The sequence below is a fragment of the Merops nubicus genome, unplaced genomic scaffold (assembly GCF_000691845.1).
Source record: "Merops nubicus isolate BGI_N331 unplaced genomic scaffold, ASM69184v1 scaffold24000, whole genome shotgun sequence".
Lineage (NCBI taxonomy): Eukaryota > Metazoa > Chordata > Aves > Coraciiformes > Meropidae > Merops > Merops nubicus.
In genome coordinates this window covers 31,863-51,102 of record NW_008582624.1, presented here as the reverse complement: position 1 = coordinate 51,102, position 19,240 = coordinate 31,863, and the positions used below count along the sequence as shown (strand labels likewise).

Below are 19,240 nucleotides of genomic sequence, written 5' to 3'. Positions count from 1 at the left end.
GAGGGGGGAGCCCAGGCGGGGACCGGGAGGAGAGCCGGAGGGTTAACAGGGACCGCGGTGTGCCCGCTCCGTGAGCCAAGAAGGTTTCGAGGGTTCGCACCACCCGGCCAAAAACGGAGGGAAAAGAGGAAAAAAAACCCCAATACTCTCCTTGCTTGTAGCGTGTGAAGAAAAGCCTTGAAAATGTAGGTGAAGAGTACGTCCGTGGAGTGTTGTCGGGTATGCGGAGAGCCCGTGTGCTGGCGTGAGAGGTTGTGCCGGCTCCACAGGATGCTCCTGCCTCGTGTGCTGTAGCAGCTCTAGCTGGAAGCTCTGCGAGGGAGCCATGAAATACCTAGGGCATAGACCTGGAGTGCTTGCCTTGGGATCCCCTGTAGCCAGGTTTGCTTCTGCAGGAAGCTGGAGGTGCTGTTCCTGGCTTGCTTTCCTCATGAGGAGGGAATCGCGTGTGTGGGTTTGGAGCAGGAGCTGCACTTGCTGTCAGGTTGCATTGTACTGCAGCCTTTGAGCACCTCGCAGCGCCGGTGGCTTTTGGGGGGCACAGAGCAGGGACTCTGGCAACACGTCTGTGCCGGGAAGACACAGCTCTGCACTTGGAACGGTCCAGCTTGTGGTGGTCGGTTGGTGGATGACCCCCCAGCAAAGCTGCCAGTAAAGTGCTGAGGACAAGAATGCTGGCAGGTGGAAGCTGTGCTAGAAGTAGAAAGGTGGCTGTTTTCTTCACTTTGGCTGACCAGCACCCTTGTAGTTGTTAGCAGCATGTAAGGCTCTAAGCAGTTTTCTTGAGCCCTGGTTCTTTGGCCCTGTTCTGATTCCCTTCCACAGAACAATTCTTTTGTTAGGACACTAACATTTGGAGATTTTAGTTTTTAAGCTGTAAGAACCATAAGGTATCATAAAGGTCTTGATATTTTTTTTTTCCCCTGTTTTGGAAGCTGCTGCAACCAGGTATCAGGTTGTGGAAGCATTGTAACTTTGGTCTCTTTCTCCTTTCTGTGAAAGGAGCTGCTTGAAAGAGTTTTGGTTTGGTTTTGGTTTGGTTTAATGAGTTTCTTCTTAAAACATGATGCAGAAAGAAGTGTCTGCAGAAGCAAATTCGTTTTGTCAGTCAGCTGTAGTTTGACTTTGTCTTTGGTCTAATATTCTACTGGAACCTGTGTTTATGGTGCAAAAATTACACACTTGATGAGTTTACCAACTCTATTGCTAACCTTTGTCTACAATGGGTCATGTTTTAATGAAATTTATGTTCTACTTTTATTTCCTCTTGAACAGTGAAAAGTCAGTGGAGTGTTACTTGTTCTGGTTCCTTGTGTTGTCTCAACAGTGGGGTTTTTTTTGCCTTACTTTTATTGAACGCTTAATTTCAACATGTTTCAACTTACTGGTGCTCTTTTTTTAACCTTGTACAAATCTTGTAATTCATGGTTTTGCTCATAAGAGGAAAATTTTCCACCTTGTATGGAGTTGTCAGACTTTGCAAATGAAGACCTTGTTCCTCTGTCCTTACGGCTGCAAAAAATTCACATGAAGTCATTGCTCATATTTTCATCTATATTTTTTCTTCTGGAAGTGACATGATGCATGAGGATTTTTATTTAGAGATGTGAAGGTGAGCTACAGGGGCTTGTAATACTTGAATTAATGAATCTGCCAGCTTATTCTATAGCTGTGTGGCTCTGAAAAGAATTGGTTCATTTCCAAATGGTTTTCATGCATCCACTGCTAAAACAATTGTGGGAGTGGGCATGCTTGTTTATCGTCCTTGTAGATCCCAAGGAACACGTAAGGATTCCTCCTTACTCCAGGAAGCGATATATAAGGGATCTGAAGGTTCACCTCATGTTAACTGAGATATTATTTCTGGTCGTCCTTCTTAAAACTATACTGATCTGGAGATGGGAGGTGCTTGGGATGGAGGAGCTGGGGCCAGGATGCTGGAGGAGTCCGTGTGAGGTCAGAGTAAGCAGCAGTCGCTAGCTGAGCAGCTTCCTTTCTGCTTCAACGTGCATACTGAGTTGTCTGGTCCTAACTCATGATGTACTTTATTTCTAGAAAGTCGAATCTGAGCAAACTTTGGATTTGCTTATTGCAGTGGCTGCTAACCCTTGTCCGTGGCAGTGTGCTACGTGTAACAGAACTGCTGGAAGATGAGACGGGGAGAGCACGTGTTAACAATGTGAAAAATGCAACTGGAAGTAGGCTGGGGTGTGAAAGAGGCTCAGAGTGACTTTATTCTGTCTCTGCCAAAGCAGCAGATCTAAAAAGCTTGATGCTGGGTCACTGCAGCCGCCAGGCCTTAGGCTGCGCAGGAGATGTGTGTCTGCTTTTTCTAGCATCCATAATGGCTGTGGAAAAAGCTTTTCAGAATTACAGAGGCATAGAAAATAGATGGTTAATAGTGTTCCAGTCCATTTTTTTTTTCTGTGGGAAACAGGAGCCCTCCTTACAACACACCTTTCCCTTCCTGCTCCGTGGAGCCTCGTTCAGGTCAACCAGCATTTTGGTTGCCGTTTAGAAGCTACTTCCTTGTGCTGGGTGCAGTGGAGAACACAGTCATGCTACTGGAATGGGCACTTTTCTTTGTCTCTTGGACTGTCTGTAATTGTGTGCCCTGGGGCAGCTGGCAGGACAGAAGTGTCTCTGGTGGCTTATTCTGCTCATTGAGCTGGTACGAGCTGTGCCAGGGAAGGTAACTTGTTCAAGGTGTGAGCAGTGCCCTGCAGGAGGGGGTGGCTTGAGTAGCTCTGCCTGCAGATCTCTTCCAGCATCATCCTGGCTATATGGTTTTCCACATCCTGTCACTGAAATACCATTGCACCCAACCTGCAGTACGGGACAGTCCCTGAAGTGTTGGTGTGCTGTCTGAAGTGATTGGCAGTGCAGCACATCTGAGTGGACAGTGTGCAAACCCTATCATTTTGGTATCTAAAAGCTCTCCTGGTATGTTAAGTATTCTAATTTTGTTTGACTACTCCAAGTTATTTCCTCTTATCCTAACAAGAATGCATCTTCACTCTCAGCAGTACATCATTCTAAATTAATTGTTTGACCTCAAATTTTTTTTAGGGCTAATTTGATGGCATGATTATAATTCATAAGATCTCATTTTCAAGAATACAAAACCCCCCATAACATGTCTGTTTGATGTGAAATTGAGCTTTGATCACATTTAATTGGAAGGGAAGGGCTGGTTGGTAACTCTTCTGTTGATGCAGAACATCTTCAGGAGAGGAGAATGAGTCTAAGAGTGTGTACTGGGATCTGCAGGCAGCCATTCACTTCTCACGCTTCTCAGTTTTGGTCTTGTTCATTAAAGCTTCGTAAATGAGTAGCCTTAACAGTTGTGCCTTCTGCTTTTACAAGCTATGAGGTGAAAAATCCCACCTGGCAAACTGGTTTCTATCTTGTAGATGACTGGACTGAATGCTATCCCGTGGGAATTGGGCATTTAGAGTAAGTGTAGTAGGTGAAGTTGGGGTGGAAGCTGCAGGATGTTGTGCCATGTTTCGTACAGGGAAAAATCAGATGTTGTCTAGGATTAACAGTATCTTGTATGATGCAGTCTCTGAAGCATATTTCTTAAACTCACTTGAGTCTAAACCTGTAGTTTTATACCAATTCCTGTTGATGGTACAGGGCCACAGAAGCTGTTATCTGCTTCTCATGGCTAGATACAGCTTCATCTTCCCATTGTGTTTGCCTGCTGGCACTAGCGGTGGTCTTTAGGCATACAGTTAATTACCTGTAGCACCAAGAGAGCTGTTAGTGTTTGAAGTACTGGTGTTCTGGAGTATTTAACTGGGTTAAGTACTCAGTGAATCTCAGGTTTGTGGGCATCTGAACAAAGTACCCACTCAAGCCTGAGCATGAAGAGCTGATGTTAGGTGTGCAGGGATTTCCCTTCCAGGGGTGACAACACAGTGACAACATGTTGTGGCTTCATGGCACACACCAGTGAGACTTCAGCTTGCAGTGAGCAGGAGCCAAACTTGCTCCATGTTCTGGGTGTTTCAGTTCATGTCATTAGGGAAGCACGTGTACATATAGATATATATGTGGGTGGCCTTTACTGCCTAAGCAAGGTGGGTCCATACCCTGCCTTGTTCATGTAAACACACCCTCAATCACTACTTGAGTATGATCTGTTAGTGACCACTGCTTAAGCACAGAGTTTAGTTGGCTTGAGAAACTGCCATTTCAGGTGAGTGATGGTTTGAAGTACTGTCAGCGAAGAAGTCTCCTCATCTGTAAGAAAGCCAAGCCTTTCTCTGTCCCTGTTGGGTCAGGCCTACCAGTGGCATAGGGAGGGTTGTGTAGTTGCTATAGTACTGCTGTGTACATCCTTTGGATTTTTCAGTGTGTTCCCTAGAGCTCTTTGATGTTCTTCAGCTTCATGACAGCTGTATTAGATGTGTGGGTAATACCTACTTATATGATATTCACGGATGCTTGAATAAATTTGGCACTTCTGCATGTCTGGACTTGCTGATGCTTGTTTGGGGCATATTTGACTCTGCAGATGGCTTCAGGTCCTCTGGTTCAGTTTAACGGCAATAATTCTAAATCTTTGGGATAATTATACAGTGTGGTTCATGCTGAAGAATTCAACTGAAAAATAGCTGCTATACAACTTCATTCTCTTGACTGGCTCCACATGTTTTGCTGAGTTTGCTTCTAATCTGCGTTATCTACAAGTCACTGAACACCTGATCGTTCTCATCTGTCTGTTTTCCTCTCTTATTTAGCTTGTTTGTTCTTCCCTTCTTCATAAATGCATGTTTTGGCTTCCCTTGATAGTTAGGGCTTGAGGTCTGACCTCTCCACTCTGTGAAAAAACAGTTGTGCTGCGTATAGCAGAATCAAATACTGATGATATTTGCTGGCTTAGGCAGTAGTCTAGAGGAGCAAATGCTTTTTGGCAGACAGCTATAGGTATACAGGTTGTTCAAGGTAAACTATTCCACAGGGACCCCCTTGAGAAACACGCTTCACTCAGAAGCCTGGCAAAATTTCAGTGTAGTACCCTTATCAATCGACTGGCTTTTAAGCATGCTGCCCCAGGATATTAAGTATGTTTTCAAAGTGTTTGCTTTTTATTGAGGCTAATGGAAATGCTTGCTACCTAATAAGCAAGTTCTGAGTTAACTGTGAAGTGTGAAGAATTGAGGAAAAGCCAAAAGACTCTTTGGGTGGCCTCACAGCAGGAGAGCTGAGACCCAGGGCAAGAGGGCTTTACCAGGACATGGGGATTTGCATCTTTTAAGGATCACCCCATCTTTGAGGTGGGAAGTGAGCTCTGGGATTGTCAAGTTCAGCCCTCCTGTTCAGAGGAGCCTTCTTGGGACTTTGTGTGTTTGAATGTTGAATATCTCCAAGGATGGAGACTTTGGAACACTTCTGGTCAACCTGTTCCTGTTCTTGTTCACTCTCACAGTGTTTAAAAAGAAAAAAGCCACTTCTTATGCTTAAGTGGAATTTTCTATTTTTCAGTTTGTCTGTTCTTTCCCTGCATAACACTGAGTAGACTCTGATTCAGTCTTTACAGCCCTCCCTTCTCCACCTCGTCAGGTATTTTTAAAAATAGATATTTTTGTGGAGAAAGGGTTCTGTTTTTTGAAGATGGATGCCAAATTTGCTGTCATGTTGCGACACTAGGAGAAGGGCAAATACTTGAGAACCTGGAAGAGTGAAGTGGGGCCCTAGGAATGGATAATAATTAAACTTTTACCTTCCCAATTCTTTGATTCTGGCTTAAAAAATGAATGGCATGCACATAGTGGTTCCTTATCATGTTTTAACTGAGTAAGCCTAGTAACGTACTGAACTTAGTCAAAAATATAGACTCTTGCCGTGACCTGCAAACACTTTCCCTTTGGGATTGTTTCCAATTTTCAGAAGTATTTGCTCTGAGTTTCTCAATAAGCAATAGCAGAGGTATTTCCCTTTCTCTTTTGTTCTGTGATTTGCTTCTCTTCCTGTTAATAACAGTTTGTGAGCATCAGTTGAGCAGTTTTGCAATGTGTAAATGTCACCCCTAAAATTTGAGCATGAATTGGACTGTTTAGTTTGGGGCTGCAAAAAACTTTCTCCAAAGGAGAGCTGGAAATCAGTGGGAGCTCTGCCTGCGTGTAGAGCAGTCAGTAGTGCAGTCGTGTGAAACGACTGGTGTTTACCTCTGGTAATAGCTTCCTCATTGCAGCCCTTCCAGAAGGAGATGATGCTTATTTATTTGTTTTCCTGTGCAAGAAAAAGCTCTTTTCTTAATGAACAGGGTAATTACATATAGCGATGCCTGCCTCTTTGATTTGTTTTGACAGTTTAAATGTGCTGGGGTAAGTCCTAGCTGACTAATTCCTCTATCATTTTAAATCAGTGCAAGTCTCTCCTTACCAGTAAGATCCCAGCATGTTGGGATATAACCGGGACCGCTTTGGAAGGTGTTGGTGTGGAGCTGTTGGAATTTTGATTATGTTCAGGCTCATTTTTTCTGTGCCTTACAGCCAGAGCACTCTCTACATGTTGGTGCTGATGGAATCACCTCCAAGACTTTTGATTGTGAGGGTTTATTCAGGCTGCCTCAGCAAAGTGCAGCAATCAAATTCCCTCAAGGAAAACTGTCCCTTAATTCTAATTGTTCCTCTCTGCAGCTTTTCTTGCCTTAAACCTTGCTTGCTCTGCTTTCTGCATGAGAGGAGAGCAATCTATGAAGTTAACATCACATCTTTCGTTGTGAAAATCCTATCTACACTACAAAAGATTTGGCAGACACATTTGAATTCAAGTCAAGGTTTTTAAGTGTTTCAGAGATACAGATCCATATGGTACGATGTTCAACTAATTAGCATAAATATTTATGGGTAACTTACTAGCTAAGATTGACTCTAGATGGCATGATGAAAAACACTTCACAATTGAGTTTCAGCAGCTAAAGTCGATGATTTTTTTTTGTCTGGATAGATCTATATTTTGAGTAGAACTGAATTTATCTAACCTTATGTGATATCTATCTCACTCCTTTTTTAGAGAGGAAGTCTTATGGTTGTACAAGATGCTCTTTGCTGTACTTAATCACAACAATGAAGGTTGGTTTGTTTTTTTTTCCTACAGAAAAAGATGGCAAAGCCTTTCATCCAACATACGAAGAAAAACTCAAACTTGTGGCACTGCACAAGCAGGTTCTTCTGGGACCTTACAACCCTGACACTTGCCCTGAAGTTGGATTCTTTGATGTGCTGGGGAATGACAGAAGGTAAAAAGTCTGGTACTCTTCTTGGCCTTAAATGTGCTTTTCTGTCTGAAGATAAGATCATCCAGTTTCTGCAATATGCCTCTGTGTGTATGGTAGTGGAGAGTGAGAGTGGCCCCTTCAAATATATCTTGGGGATTTGAGTCACAGTTCAGTAAAGGAGCTGACAGAAGATTGTTGGGGTTTTATCAACCACATTAGGAAAAGCTGCTCTGCCAACAGTCCAGTTTTTCTCATAGCAGTTTAAGACTTGGTTAGCTGTGCATTAATGTGCAGGACCATGTTTTGTCCTCACTCCACACCAGGGTTACAGCAGGCCAAGCCAATGGTAGCAGCATTCACCATAGCTTTTGCTAATACCAAAGACACCTCCTGAAATCAGATACCCGATGCACTCAAACTCTGAGTGAATTTTTATGAGATCTGGGCAGTCCCAGGCATGTCTCATGTGTTGCTTGCAGTTCAGGCTGCACTTCTAATGTTTATTGTTGCTCTTTCTGCTGTGAAGGCAATGTGCACCACAGCACTGGCTTCATAAAGCTGGAGCCTGTGCATTGCTTCTGCCCAGATGGACAGAGTTCTTTCCTTTAGGAAGAACCAGGCTGTTGCATTCAACCAACTGAAGGACTCTAATTGATAGTTGTTACCATGTTTGTTCATCCAGGAAAATGAATGCATTTTTTTCCCACAAACTAGAGTGGAAGAAGGGTAGAAACTATTTCAGCTTCATTTGTAGCTGGGAAGCTTCTGGACACAGTTCAGAATTCTAAGTGGGGTTGATGGTGTGTAATGAGATTTCAAGTAAGGATTCAGTTATGTCTGTTTGAAGAGTTGTTCTGGTACGGGCAGAAGAAATCATTATTGCTGTCTTTTGGAAAAAGTTCTTGGTTCCCTGAAACTGCATATGATGAAGTTTAACCTCTGGTCTCCCAACTTTTTTTTTTTTTCCCCATTTGTTGGGTCTCAGAGTTTGATACTGACTTGAAAGGAGTTGAGTCTTCTGTTAATTCAGCTGGTTTCTCTCTTGCAGGAAGGAATGGGCTGCCCTTGGAAACATGTCAAAGCAAAAAGCAATGACAGAATTTGTGAAGCTACTGAATAGGTGCTGCCACTTGTTTTCAACATATGTCACTTCCCACAAGATAGAGAAAGAAGAACAAGAAAAGAAAAGGTGATGTTTGAGTCCTTTGTTGTTGGAGTGTATTGAGTGTATAACTTTTGACTTACGGACAGTGTCCCAGCTAGTTGTCTTGGGAAGAGAAATGCTTGAAGTTTAGGTGGCTGTGGTACCATTTGATCTCTGTAAGCCTTTCTACTTTGCCAGCAATAGATGATTGTCTCTGAAGTGAAGACACTGATAATAGAAGGAGCTTTTAAAATTTTGCAGATACTCTCATCTGCTTAACAAATACATGCTTCATAAAATGTCTGCCCCAATGTGTCTGTGGACTGCAGCACATGCAGAACATGAAGTTGTCAGGTCCTTCATACTCCTCTTTCGGTATGGGTTAGCAACTTGACAAAGGCTATTTCCTGTCACTTACGTATGTGACTATTAAACTATAGTACAGTATAATTATTGAACTTCTGTTAGAGCTTGGAACATGTGTTTAAGGTTTCTAGGCAATTTTTTTCAACTGTTGTCTGCTACAGGTAGTATAGTAACAGGTTAGAATGAATATTGAATTATAATACAGAATTTACTTGTACTGTACTGCAAAGTGCAGCAAAACCAAAGAGTAACACGTTTTCTTGTGTCCAGTAAGACACTTCTCCAGACCAATTTAAACGGGAGGAGATGATACCAAACAAGAAGCTTTACTGGGCAGGCAGAAGGCATGTTGCAGCATGTTGAAAATAACTCATCCTAGGATTGTAGGAGTGCTGAAGTAGCTTGTTGGGTGGATGTTGCAGGAGATAAGATGAAGAGCGGCGGCGGCGTGAAGAGGAGGAACGTGAGCGTTTGCAAAAGGAAGAAGAAAAACGTAGGCGAGAAGAGGAGGAAAGACTGAGGAGGGAAGAAGAAGAGAGAAGGAGAATAGAGGAGGAACGACTTCGGATGGAACAACAGAAGTGAGTAGCTGAAACAAACAATGCTTCAGAGAAAATCACTGCCTTGTACTTAAGGTAATTGTATCTAACTCTTTAGACAGTTATGCTGGAATTGAATACCCGCAGCTCAGAGCACTCGAGTGCTCTCGCTGGCAGTGGCATTTGCATCCTTAGTTAAGAGGGACACAGTTTGCAGAGAATAATTATCCTGATGTTCTTGGATGAAAGTGCCAGAGAGGCTTTGTTTAAAGAGAAGCTCTGGAGGTTTTTGGATTCAAGGGCTGTACCTCATCAAAACTTGTGGCTCTGCTTCTTAAATGATTAGTGCTGCACTCCAACTGAGCAGAGTTAAGTGTCCAGCTGGAGGTGTTGTTTGAACTGTGACTTGAAAATTTCTATCCTTTCAAAGAAGATGGAGCCTTGAAAAAGGCTCAGTGTTCAGCGGAGTGTTTTGAATGCATGGCTGAAATTTTCTAACTTTGTAGTCTTAACACTGCCTCCCTAAAGGTGTTCTCTTTCTAGAAGTGTGATGTGTCTGCAGATCTCATTTGTACGCCGGCCATCACTGGATCTTACCCTTTCTAAAAGGAATACAAAATTAACATTCAAATGCACTTAACCTCTCTTTGTAGCCTGAATTAAATTGTTTACTTAGAAAATACAGCTCTAGTTATATATCACTGTTCCTATCACATCCAGATGCTGAAAACATGCATCTAGCTTTGCACGCACAATATTTAAGAGAATAGTAAATTACTGAAGCTGTTCCACGTCACTCAGCAGCCATTTTACATAATAAAAATGTCTTTGCAGGGAGTGTCTCTGAAGTAGATCCTGTGCTTGCTATAAGGTTCTTTTGAGAAGGGAGCAAATAATGAATCCACAGGTTTTACTGTTTAACATGGAGAGAGCTAGAGGAGTATAAAATACAGACATAAATTAACATAAAATGGATGTTTGACAGTGCTCAGTAACGATAAGTGTGGTATGCCTTGAAATTAGGAGATTATTGGTTTTTTTACATGAATAGCAGTTGTGTATTGAGCGGTTTTAGGTTACATAGATAGAGTTTAGACGCAAAGCTGGATCTGTATATACAGGCCAAGTGTATCTAAACTAGTCGTAGTTTGCTGAAGAGTAGTAAATCTTGCCCTTTAGGATACTAAACTAGTTTAATACTGGAGGATTAATCAGATGATATTTGGGGAAGGAAGAAGTGGGAAGGGAAGAATTACATCTGCATTTGTGCGATACTTTTCTTTCTTCCTTTGAAGCATCAGTAGCTGGTCACTGACAGACATAATATGTGAGACAAACCCTGTACCTAGCTAGTAATTTTACCTTACAGCTTCTGTTAGCCCTTTGGAGAGAGGAGAGAAACTGTGTGAATAAGTAACTCACATGTTTCTCCTCAAGTTTCAGTAGCTGAGTTTATTGGAGGCACAGATGCCCTATTTGGCAGCATTTTTCTTCTTCTGTTCCTGAATGAGGCCACGGTCAGTCATGCTTTTCATGTTTGTTTGCATACTGTCCTGGGAAATCAGGATAGTAATGTGGCGTGTTCTTCTTAGATTTACCCAAAAGCATTGGCATGCTGTACCACAGCAGGTTTGTTCTTATCTAGAAGGGTGGTTTCTGCGTATTTTCCAGAGGAACCAAATGTGGCTTTTACCTGTTGCTTGTTTGAGAAATTTAGTCACGCTTTTTTGTAGCACTACCTCTGTATCAGATTATAGATTGAGCATTACATAAGAGCTCTTGTGTTTTTCACATTTGATGTTTTCAAACATGGGGTAAAAATTGTTGCTCCTTCCTTTATGTTCTCAGCATATTGTTTAGGTGAGATTCACAACTGCATTACCTCTGGGCTCTGCTCTGTTATGTAGATTTAACTGATTTTTGCAGGAATTACATTAACTGATTTTGAGTCCACTCAAATCACTTAAGTACAGGAATTTTCCCCAGTACCTTCAGCTTGTAATCTTCCTGCTTTCCTTCACCAATCTAGGCAACAGATAATGGCAGCACTCAACTCCCAGACTGCCATGCAGTTCCAGCAGTATGCAGCCCAGCAGTATCCGGGCAACTACGAACAGCAGCAGATCCTAATTCGGCAGCTCCAGGAGCAGCATTATCAACAGTACATGCAGCAGTTGTATCAAGTCCAGCTTGCACAGCAACAGGTATGGCCAAACAGCCGAGTAACTTAGATTTTGTGTCCAAGGCTGTCTCTGGCAGATGTTAACTTGTCTGCCGCTATCTCCTTGAAAAGATACTTGCTACAAGGAGAGACAGTGCCCTAGTGACTAATGCTGCTTCAGATCCAAACACCAAAGACCCTTTATTTAATCTTTTCAAGTAGTTTTCTGAAGCAGCTGTTAGTTAAGAAAATTCTAAGCAGCCGTTACTAATTACTTGGCTCCACACTATTCTTGGAGACCAAATGTGAAGCATTCTGCTGCAGCAGCTATTGTGTGTGTGATTTAATGGGGGTACACACCAGTGCATCTGAGCAGTAACAGACCAATTCAGGTGACTCTCCCTGTTGGTATCCCACCTGCAGATCTGTGCAGAGCAGCAGGCAGGGGTCAGCCACCTGTCTCCAGCTGAATGTGCGTGCAGCGCTGTCACATCACTACTGGGATTTGCATTACTACAGGATTGCTCCATCCTGTCAGCTTGAGCACTGCTGACTTCTCTCTCCTTTCACATCTACTGTCTGACATCAGTATCTAATTAAGTTGCTCATGATTTGAGTAGGAGGACAGACTCCCATATTTCTGGTAGCAATGGGTGGCAGTAGTACATTACTGCTTTGCAAGGGTTTCGTGCCTGGGCTTGAACAGCTGCTTCTCTGTTAGGGGGATCTTGCATGTCTGGCAGATGTGCTGCGTTCACATCTCAAACTATTTTACAGTTCAAGGATGTTCATCTGTTACTGTCTTAAACAGATGTAAGTCAGACTCTGGTATGTCTGACCTCTCGGGGCAGGACCTGAATCTTAAATGGCCTATAACTACCAGCCTGAGGCCTTTTGGTCTTGAGTGAAAGGCTTAAAATTCAGTAACTAATTTCCTCTTAAGTAATTTGTATTTTGATGAGGCTGATGCCCTTAGCAAAGAACTGTCTGAGGAAAGCAAGCCATGTGAATCCATGTGGCCCATGTGAACCTCGTGAAGTTCAAAAAGTCCATGTGCAAGGTCCTGCGCCTGGGTTGGGGCAGTCCTCAGTGTCAGTACGGGTTGTGGGGTGAAAGGATTGAGAGCAGCCCTGTGGAGATGGGCTTGGGCATACTGGTGGATGAAAAACAGAACATGATCTGGCAATGGGCTCTTGCAGCCAAGAAAGCAAATTGTGTCCTGGGCTGCCTCAAAAGAAGTGTGTCCAGAAGGTTGAGGGAAAGGAGGTGATTCTTCCCATTATTCAGCTCTTGTGAGACCTCACCTGGAGTCCTGTATCCAGCTCTGGAGCCCTCAGCATAGGAAAGACGTGTTATCTGTTGGGTCAGGTCCAGAGGAGGGCCACAAAGGTGGTCAGAGGGCTGGAGCACCTCTCCTGTGAGGAAGGGTTGAGATTGTTGGGGTTGTTCAGCCTGGAGAAAAGGAGGCTCCAGGGACACCTTATTGCAGCCTTTCAGTACTTAAAGGGGACCTATATAGAAAGACAAAGACAGACCTTTTTACCAGGGCCTGTAGTGACAGGACAAGGAGTGATGGTTTTGGTCTGAGTGTAGGTTTAGTTCAGACATAAGGAAGAAATTTTTCTTTTACCGTGAAGGTGGTCAGACACTGGGTCAGGTTGCCCAGAGAAGCTGTGGATGCCCCATCATTGGGAATGTTCAAGGTCAGGTTGGATGGAGCTTTGAGTAGACTGATCTAATGAAAGATGTCCCCGCCCATGTCAGGGAGGGTTGGATTAGGTGACCTTTAAAGGTCCCTTCCAAAACAGATAGTGATTTGATGGCCAGTGCCTTGATGTCACAGTGGTACGCAAAAGCTGTGGGCTCATCAGTCTTGTCCTTGATGCCTTCTGTAATTGATACTTCTCTCTTGAGATTGAGGTGTTAGTGGTGCTGCTGCTGCCAGCTTTCTTCAGTGCTGTCCACACTGCTCCTTTCAATCATGTCTGTCTGCTTTCTATGTACAGAAGACTATTGCCCTTCAAGACCCAAGCAAAACAGCCTTTCCTTTATAGTGGCTTACAAAATAAGTCTGCCAGGCAATGGAGCTTGTTTCTCAGATCTCTACATGGACAACCCTCATAAAGGAAAGGATGAAAAAGAAGCATGTAACAGAGCCAAAATTATCTGCTTCAGACTTTCTTGAAGACTGAGGTAGCATCTATAAGATCTACAAGGAATGTTATTGTTTTGGATACCTATAACTCAGCTGCCTTGAGATCTATTAGTGCAGTTAAAGTGCTGTTCTGGCATGGCTGCTTACAGATCAGTTTGTGATACAGTTAATTTTGGGAAGGCTGCATGTGACAGTTTTCTAGAAGAGTGTTCACTGCTTTACATCGTCGCAGCGCACAGAACTGCTGTAGTAGAAAGTGGACCTAGGCACTATCTGTGCAATTGCTCGTATTTGAAGTGTAACTATTTGACTGATTTCATACTCCTTAAGGATACCCGTATTCCGTTCTTTCATCAAAATTGTGTGGTTAAGTTATTCTCTAACAAATGATACCTGCCAATTATACCTTTCCCTGTCCCAACAAAAAAAGCATATGTAATATCTCCATACTGATAACTAGGGAATAAGCTTTGAAGCTAAAGGGATAATGCATCATGCTTAAATCCAGAAGGATGGTTGTTACCTTGTATAATCTCATTTTAGGTGTATTTAATCCTTTGCACAGGAACAGCATGATAAGTTCTATCTAAAGAGTTTCAGTGTATGTAAGTCACGTTCTAAAAGCAGCACCTCTGAGCTTTAATAACTCTTCTTCCAGACCACTCGCAGTCCTCATAGCTCTTTTGCTTCCTGCTTTAATATTAAATAACTGCCTTTGTCAGGTATCGTGGATTTGATAGACAACCCTGTTGAGCAAGTTAACTCACAAATTGGCAAGGACTTAATAGACCTTAAATAATTCTAGCTTGTTTTAGACCTGGATGAGCTCAGGTTAGAACCCTTTCAGCTCACTGGTAAAAAACAGTAGAGGAGTCGTCACTTCCAGATTTGAAAGAAATGTTATAAGAATTACTGAGATGCAGAAATTCTGTAGTTAAGTGCAAGAGTTTGTGTGCCCTAATTAGCTGGAAAGTTGAATCATTTTGTTCAGACTGTGTCCACCAGAACACAGTGACTTCACTTCCCCTGATACTAAGCCCATGTAATTCTCATGGGTTAATGTGTGCTGCTTCTGCTCATGTCACACCCCATTGTGGGGTGCAGGGGGGGGATTTTTTTCTTTTATACCTTCTGCTGGAAGAGGGAAGCATCCTGGGAGGTTTTTGGGTTTACTTGACTTAATTTCTGTCATTTTAGGCAGCCTTACAAAAACAGCAGGAAGCAGTTGTGGCAGCAGCAGGGACACCTCTGACTACTGCATCGAAGGTGAATACACCTACCCCAGGGGACACCCCGTCTATTAATGGGCAGGCCAGTGCACATGCAGACAGCCCTGACAAAGAACTGGATCCAGAGGCTTTGGAAGAAGCACTGGAGAATGGACCAAAAGGTAGGACTAGCTAGACTGCTTAATTAAAAACAAGTAATAAAAGCCATTCCTAGGATTCAGATGTCTTAAGTGTGGCTACTGTGGCTCTTCGTTTGGCCTCATCTGCCTGTGCAAGAGCTAGGTGGGATTCTTGGGTCCAGTCTCTTAAGGGAGAACAATACTGCGCAGGCCAAACCACTGCTTTATGGGGAGGGCAAGAGGAAGCAGCAAAAGCATTTCGGGCAAAGTGGATGGGGATCCAGAACCTCCTTTCACTCTTGGCTTGAGGGAAAGAAGCATAAAAGTTCTAGCAGAAAGCTGTCCTGTGCAGAAACATGTTCAGTCTTTTTTGAACTCTGGTCAAAACTGAGTGATTTAGCTTTGAAGACTGAAATAAAGCCGAATCCTTCTTGCTCTCTCTGAATGCTGCCCTACCTGTGCCTTAGCCCTGTCCCATGTGCAGTCTGGACTGCTGTCCCCTCACATTTCCCACTGTCCTCAGACAGCTTGTGGGAAGCTGTGGAAGTGGAGCAGGAAAAGCAGCCTCCCAGCAGTGCTCTCATTGCTTATATTTCTGAGTGTTACCTCTGTACTTCCATCCACAGTCAGTAGTCCTCAACAGACATGCTTGGATCCCAGTATGGAACCAACACTAGCATAGTCCCTGTCTGCATAATGAGTTATTTTTGTCAATATTTGACAATTCCTACACAAATCCACAACCTCTGTTTCTGTCACATTAAGGATTTTTTCAGCAAAGGGGTTCTGTGCAGTGTAACCCCATGGCCTGTAGCAGTATGTCTGTCTTCAGAGTCTTTTCTGCCTGAGTGCCCATTTGCCCCACTTAAACCAAGAGAGGACTGGTAGGATTTAAATTTGTAGTGTTATATCTAAACTTACACTGCATTTCATGCAAATTTCAGCTGTAAAGAGATGTTTCTTCAGCTAATTAAAAATTACTTGAAAGCAACTGTAATGCTTGTGGTCTTCAAGTGCCCCTAAGGCACACTTCAGTATGCAGCATAAATAAGGGAAACAAAGCCCAACTGGAGTCTTCCCTCTGCTCTCTCCAGATTCTGTTCCTGTGATAGCTGCCCCGTCGATGTGGACACGACCCCAGATAAAAGACTTCAAGGAAAAAATCCGGCAGGATGCAGACTCTGTGATCACAGTGGGCCGAGGAGAAGTGGTCACGGTCAGAGTACCAACTCACGAAGAGGGGTCTTACCTCTTCTGGGAGTTTGCTACAGACAATTATGACATTGGGTTTGGGGTGTATTTTGAATGGACAGACTCGCCTAACACTGCAGTCAGTGTGCATGTCAGCGAATCCAGTGAGGATGAGGATGAAGAAGAAGGTAAGTGTGCTTATTCATGTAAACTGCCAGTGCTGCAGGGCTTGCCATGGGGGGAAAACCCAACTGATAGTGTCATCTCCTAGTTCCCTACTAGCTGGAACCTTCAATTTTGAATAGGAAGTGCACTTCTGAAAGTCACTTCATTTGGTTACATAGAAGCTAAAGCAATTGAAGGTGAGGAAATCTTTTTCCCAGGTTTTACTTATTCTTCAGTGTGCCCCCTTGTCCAGTTCAGCTATTCAGTAAGCTAGACTGAAACTCATGCCATAGTAGAGTGTAGTGGATCTGTGCACTGAAAGCCTTGAGAAAAATCCTGCCTTGCTGTTCATAAACTTTTTCTAGGGAGGAAGTTTCCTTGAGGCTTCAGCAAAACAGCTTAAAAGAGCAATTCCTGATAGTGGCCAGGATGCAGGTCATGGCCTTTATAGGGAAGTCTAGCATACCACTGGAAAAAAATGTTTGGAAATGAGCATGTGATTTGCTTAGAAGGAGCTGTTCTGACCTAGGAAGCAGGGGCCTTCTGGATGTTACCACAGAGTAATCAGTAGCAGTATGTATGTCAGATCAGGAGCAGTCAATGTGGGGCATTGTCTTAATGAAAACTAGAGCCTGGCATCTCTACAAACTGACCCATCTGTGCAGGGGAGATGAATGTGGTGAGTTTTAATATCAAACTATAGAATTCATGATAAAGTGAGCACTCCTGCTGTTCCTCCTGCTTTTGAGTGGTTTAGCCACAGCCTTGGCATGAACCCCTTTGACCCATCTCATTTCTGAACTAACAAAGAGTGCCTTGTCCACTACGGATCAGTCTGACTTTCTCTTGTAAAATATCCACCCATGTTGACTGACACCTTTTTTTTTTTTTCCCCTTGCAGAAAATACTAGTGGTGAAGAAAAAGCCAAAAAGAATGCCAACAAGCCTCAGCTAGATGAAATAGTGCCTGTGTACAGACGAGACTGTCACGAAGAAGTGTATGCTGGCAGCCACCAGTACCCAGGGAGAGGAGTTTATCTTCTTAAATTTGACAACTCCTACTCCCTATGGAGGTCAAAAACAGTTTACTACAGAGTTTATTATACTAGATAAAGGTGTGGCTGTGTCTGAGGCTGGGCTGTGCAGAAGATGTCATTTTATTTGGAATTTTCTTCAAGCATAATGGATCATTTTGAGTCTGTGTTTTATCTTGTCTTTATCTGTATGGTTTGTGTGAACTTTAACAAGTAGACACTGGGATCTTCCTGCTCCATGACACTAATGCATATTGCATTGGGCTTAACACAGGATCTCCCTAGCCCTTCTGGGTATTGGAGTTAACCAGTGGAAGTCATTGGCTCCAGTGCTAAGGTCGCATCAGTTGCATTTGTTAAAGCCTCGTGAAAAAGGGGGAGGGAATTGCTGGCTCACTGGCTGGGTGATCTGACGTTTCCAGGTCTGGATGCTTTGAATAACTTGTTAACGGTTAATTTAAAGGTCCCATCAATAACTGGTAGATTTGGATGCAGTTTGCTGTGTAGCAAGTTTCTCTTAACTGTAATTGAATGTCAGATTTTTACACCATTAAAACTTGAAACTTTAAGTTGATGCAGTTTAGAAACGAGTTGTCTCGCTTCTGTCCTCTTCAAAGAAGAAACATTCAGTTCCTTAAACCAGTGTAGTGGCTAAGACAAGGGTGAACAGCATCCCCAGAGCATAGCAAAGAACCTCTTCTGAAGGTGTAAACTGGATGACAATGAAAAGTATATCTAACAAGAAGAACCTTAATTTCTCTGTCCTGCTTCTAACCCTAGAATAAAAGGGGTTTTTTTGAGGCTATTAACTTTGAACCAGGGCACAAATTATTCCTAAGTTTGGTGGGTTTTTAATGGGGTAGACTTAAAATAATAGTAAAATCTATGAACGTGAAACTAGTTTCCTGCACAGCGTTCAGGTTTGTCTGTTTTTGTAAAACCTGAATAAGCTCGTTGTGCATCTGGAGAACAGTAAGTCACTTTGATAAAGTATAGGAGATAATGTTGCACTAATTATGGAGATTACTGCCAGTCCATTTTAGTCTGAACTGGTGATCCTCGGGCGCAAACTTTCTGCTTTAACCTGTAACTGTGCAGAAAGGCAGAGTGCACATACAGATACTTAATGTAGCTTTAATCTTGGTTTCATATGGTTCCGTTGGGGCATTTCATATTTTGAGTAGTGGAAAAATGCAGATGGCTACTGGACTTGAGGCTGCAATAAGAACCTGCTCTCCTTGGAGCCCTGCACCCCAGGGGTGACGTGTTGTGATGAGGACTTGCCTAAGTGCTCTCTGCGTGGGTGATGCACTTTGTTACTAGAAGAAAACAGTTCCTTTGGGTCTCTCAGATCAGTTCTTGCAGAAAGACTTCCATTGATTAGCTGCAGCATGTACCGTTCCACGGCAGATGATGTTGAGTTTGTGGGATTTGTTTGAAGAACCCGTTTGTACATACATGATACTTTACTTTTCTCATACCAACCACGGAGATACTTCTCCTAGAGCGCTTAACTTGTCATCTCGCGTTTGGTTCAGCAACACCGTAACCAGCTTAGAGCTAGTTAGTGCTGCTTTATCCAAAAACACTGTACAATGTTCTGCTCTTGTGTACAGACAGTATATAAACCATGAATTTAGAAAGTACCTTGCTTTTAAAGAAAACTGTATTTAATGTAAAAAAAAACTTTTAAAAAAGCAGGCACTAATATATTTCTCCAGTCTTCAATTTAATTTTTCTTTTTTTGTCCATACAGAAATGTTACAACTCCTTCCTCTAAGAGTATCTGTTCTTGGGAGCGGTGTTTGTCGCTTTAAATGGCAGCACTTACTATCATGTGTTGGATGTTAGAACTTTTACGTTTTCAGACTTTTTTTTATTGCCTCTGGCTGTTGATTAGTACAGT

At 42.9% G+C, this 19,240-nt stretch overlaps 1 protein-coding gene across 1 annotated transcript; it reads left to right on the top strand.

Annotated features, from left to right (window-relative positions):
• Nucleotides 1–7,110: 7,110 nt before the first annotated feature.
• On the top strand, nt 7,111–17,906 carry ACBD3 (acyl-CoA binding domain containing 3; the record flags this gene model as incomplete). The annotated part of the gene is given in 7 exon segments (XM_008938309.1): nt 7,111–7,252; nt 8,280–8,420; nt 9,164–9,322; nt 11,310–11,484; nt 14,794–14,986; nt 16,039–16,323; nt 17,202–17,906. Coding segments are annotated over 7 exon segments (1,307 nt in total), but the record flags the coding sequence as incomplete, so codon positions are not given.
• Between the last annotated feature and the right edge of the window lie 1,334 nt (nt 17,907–19,240).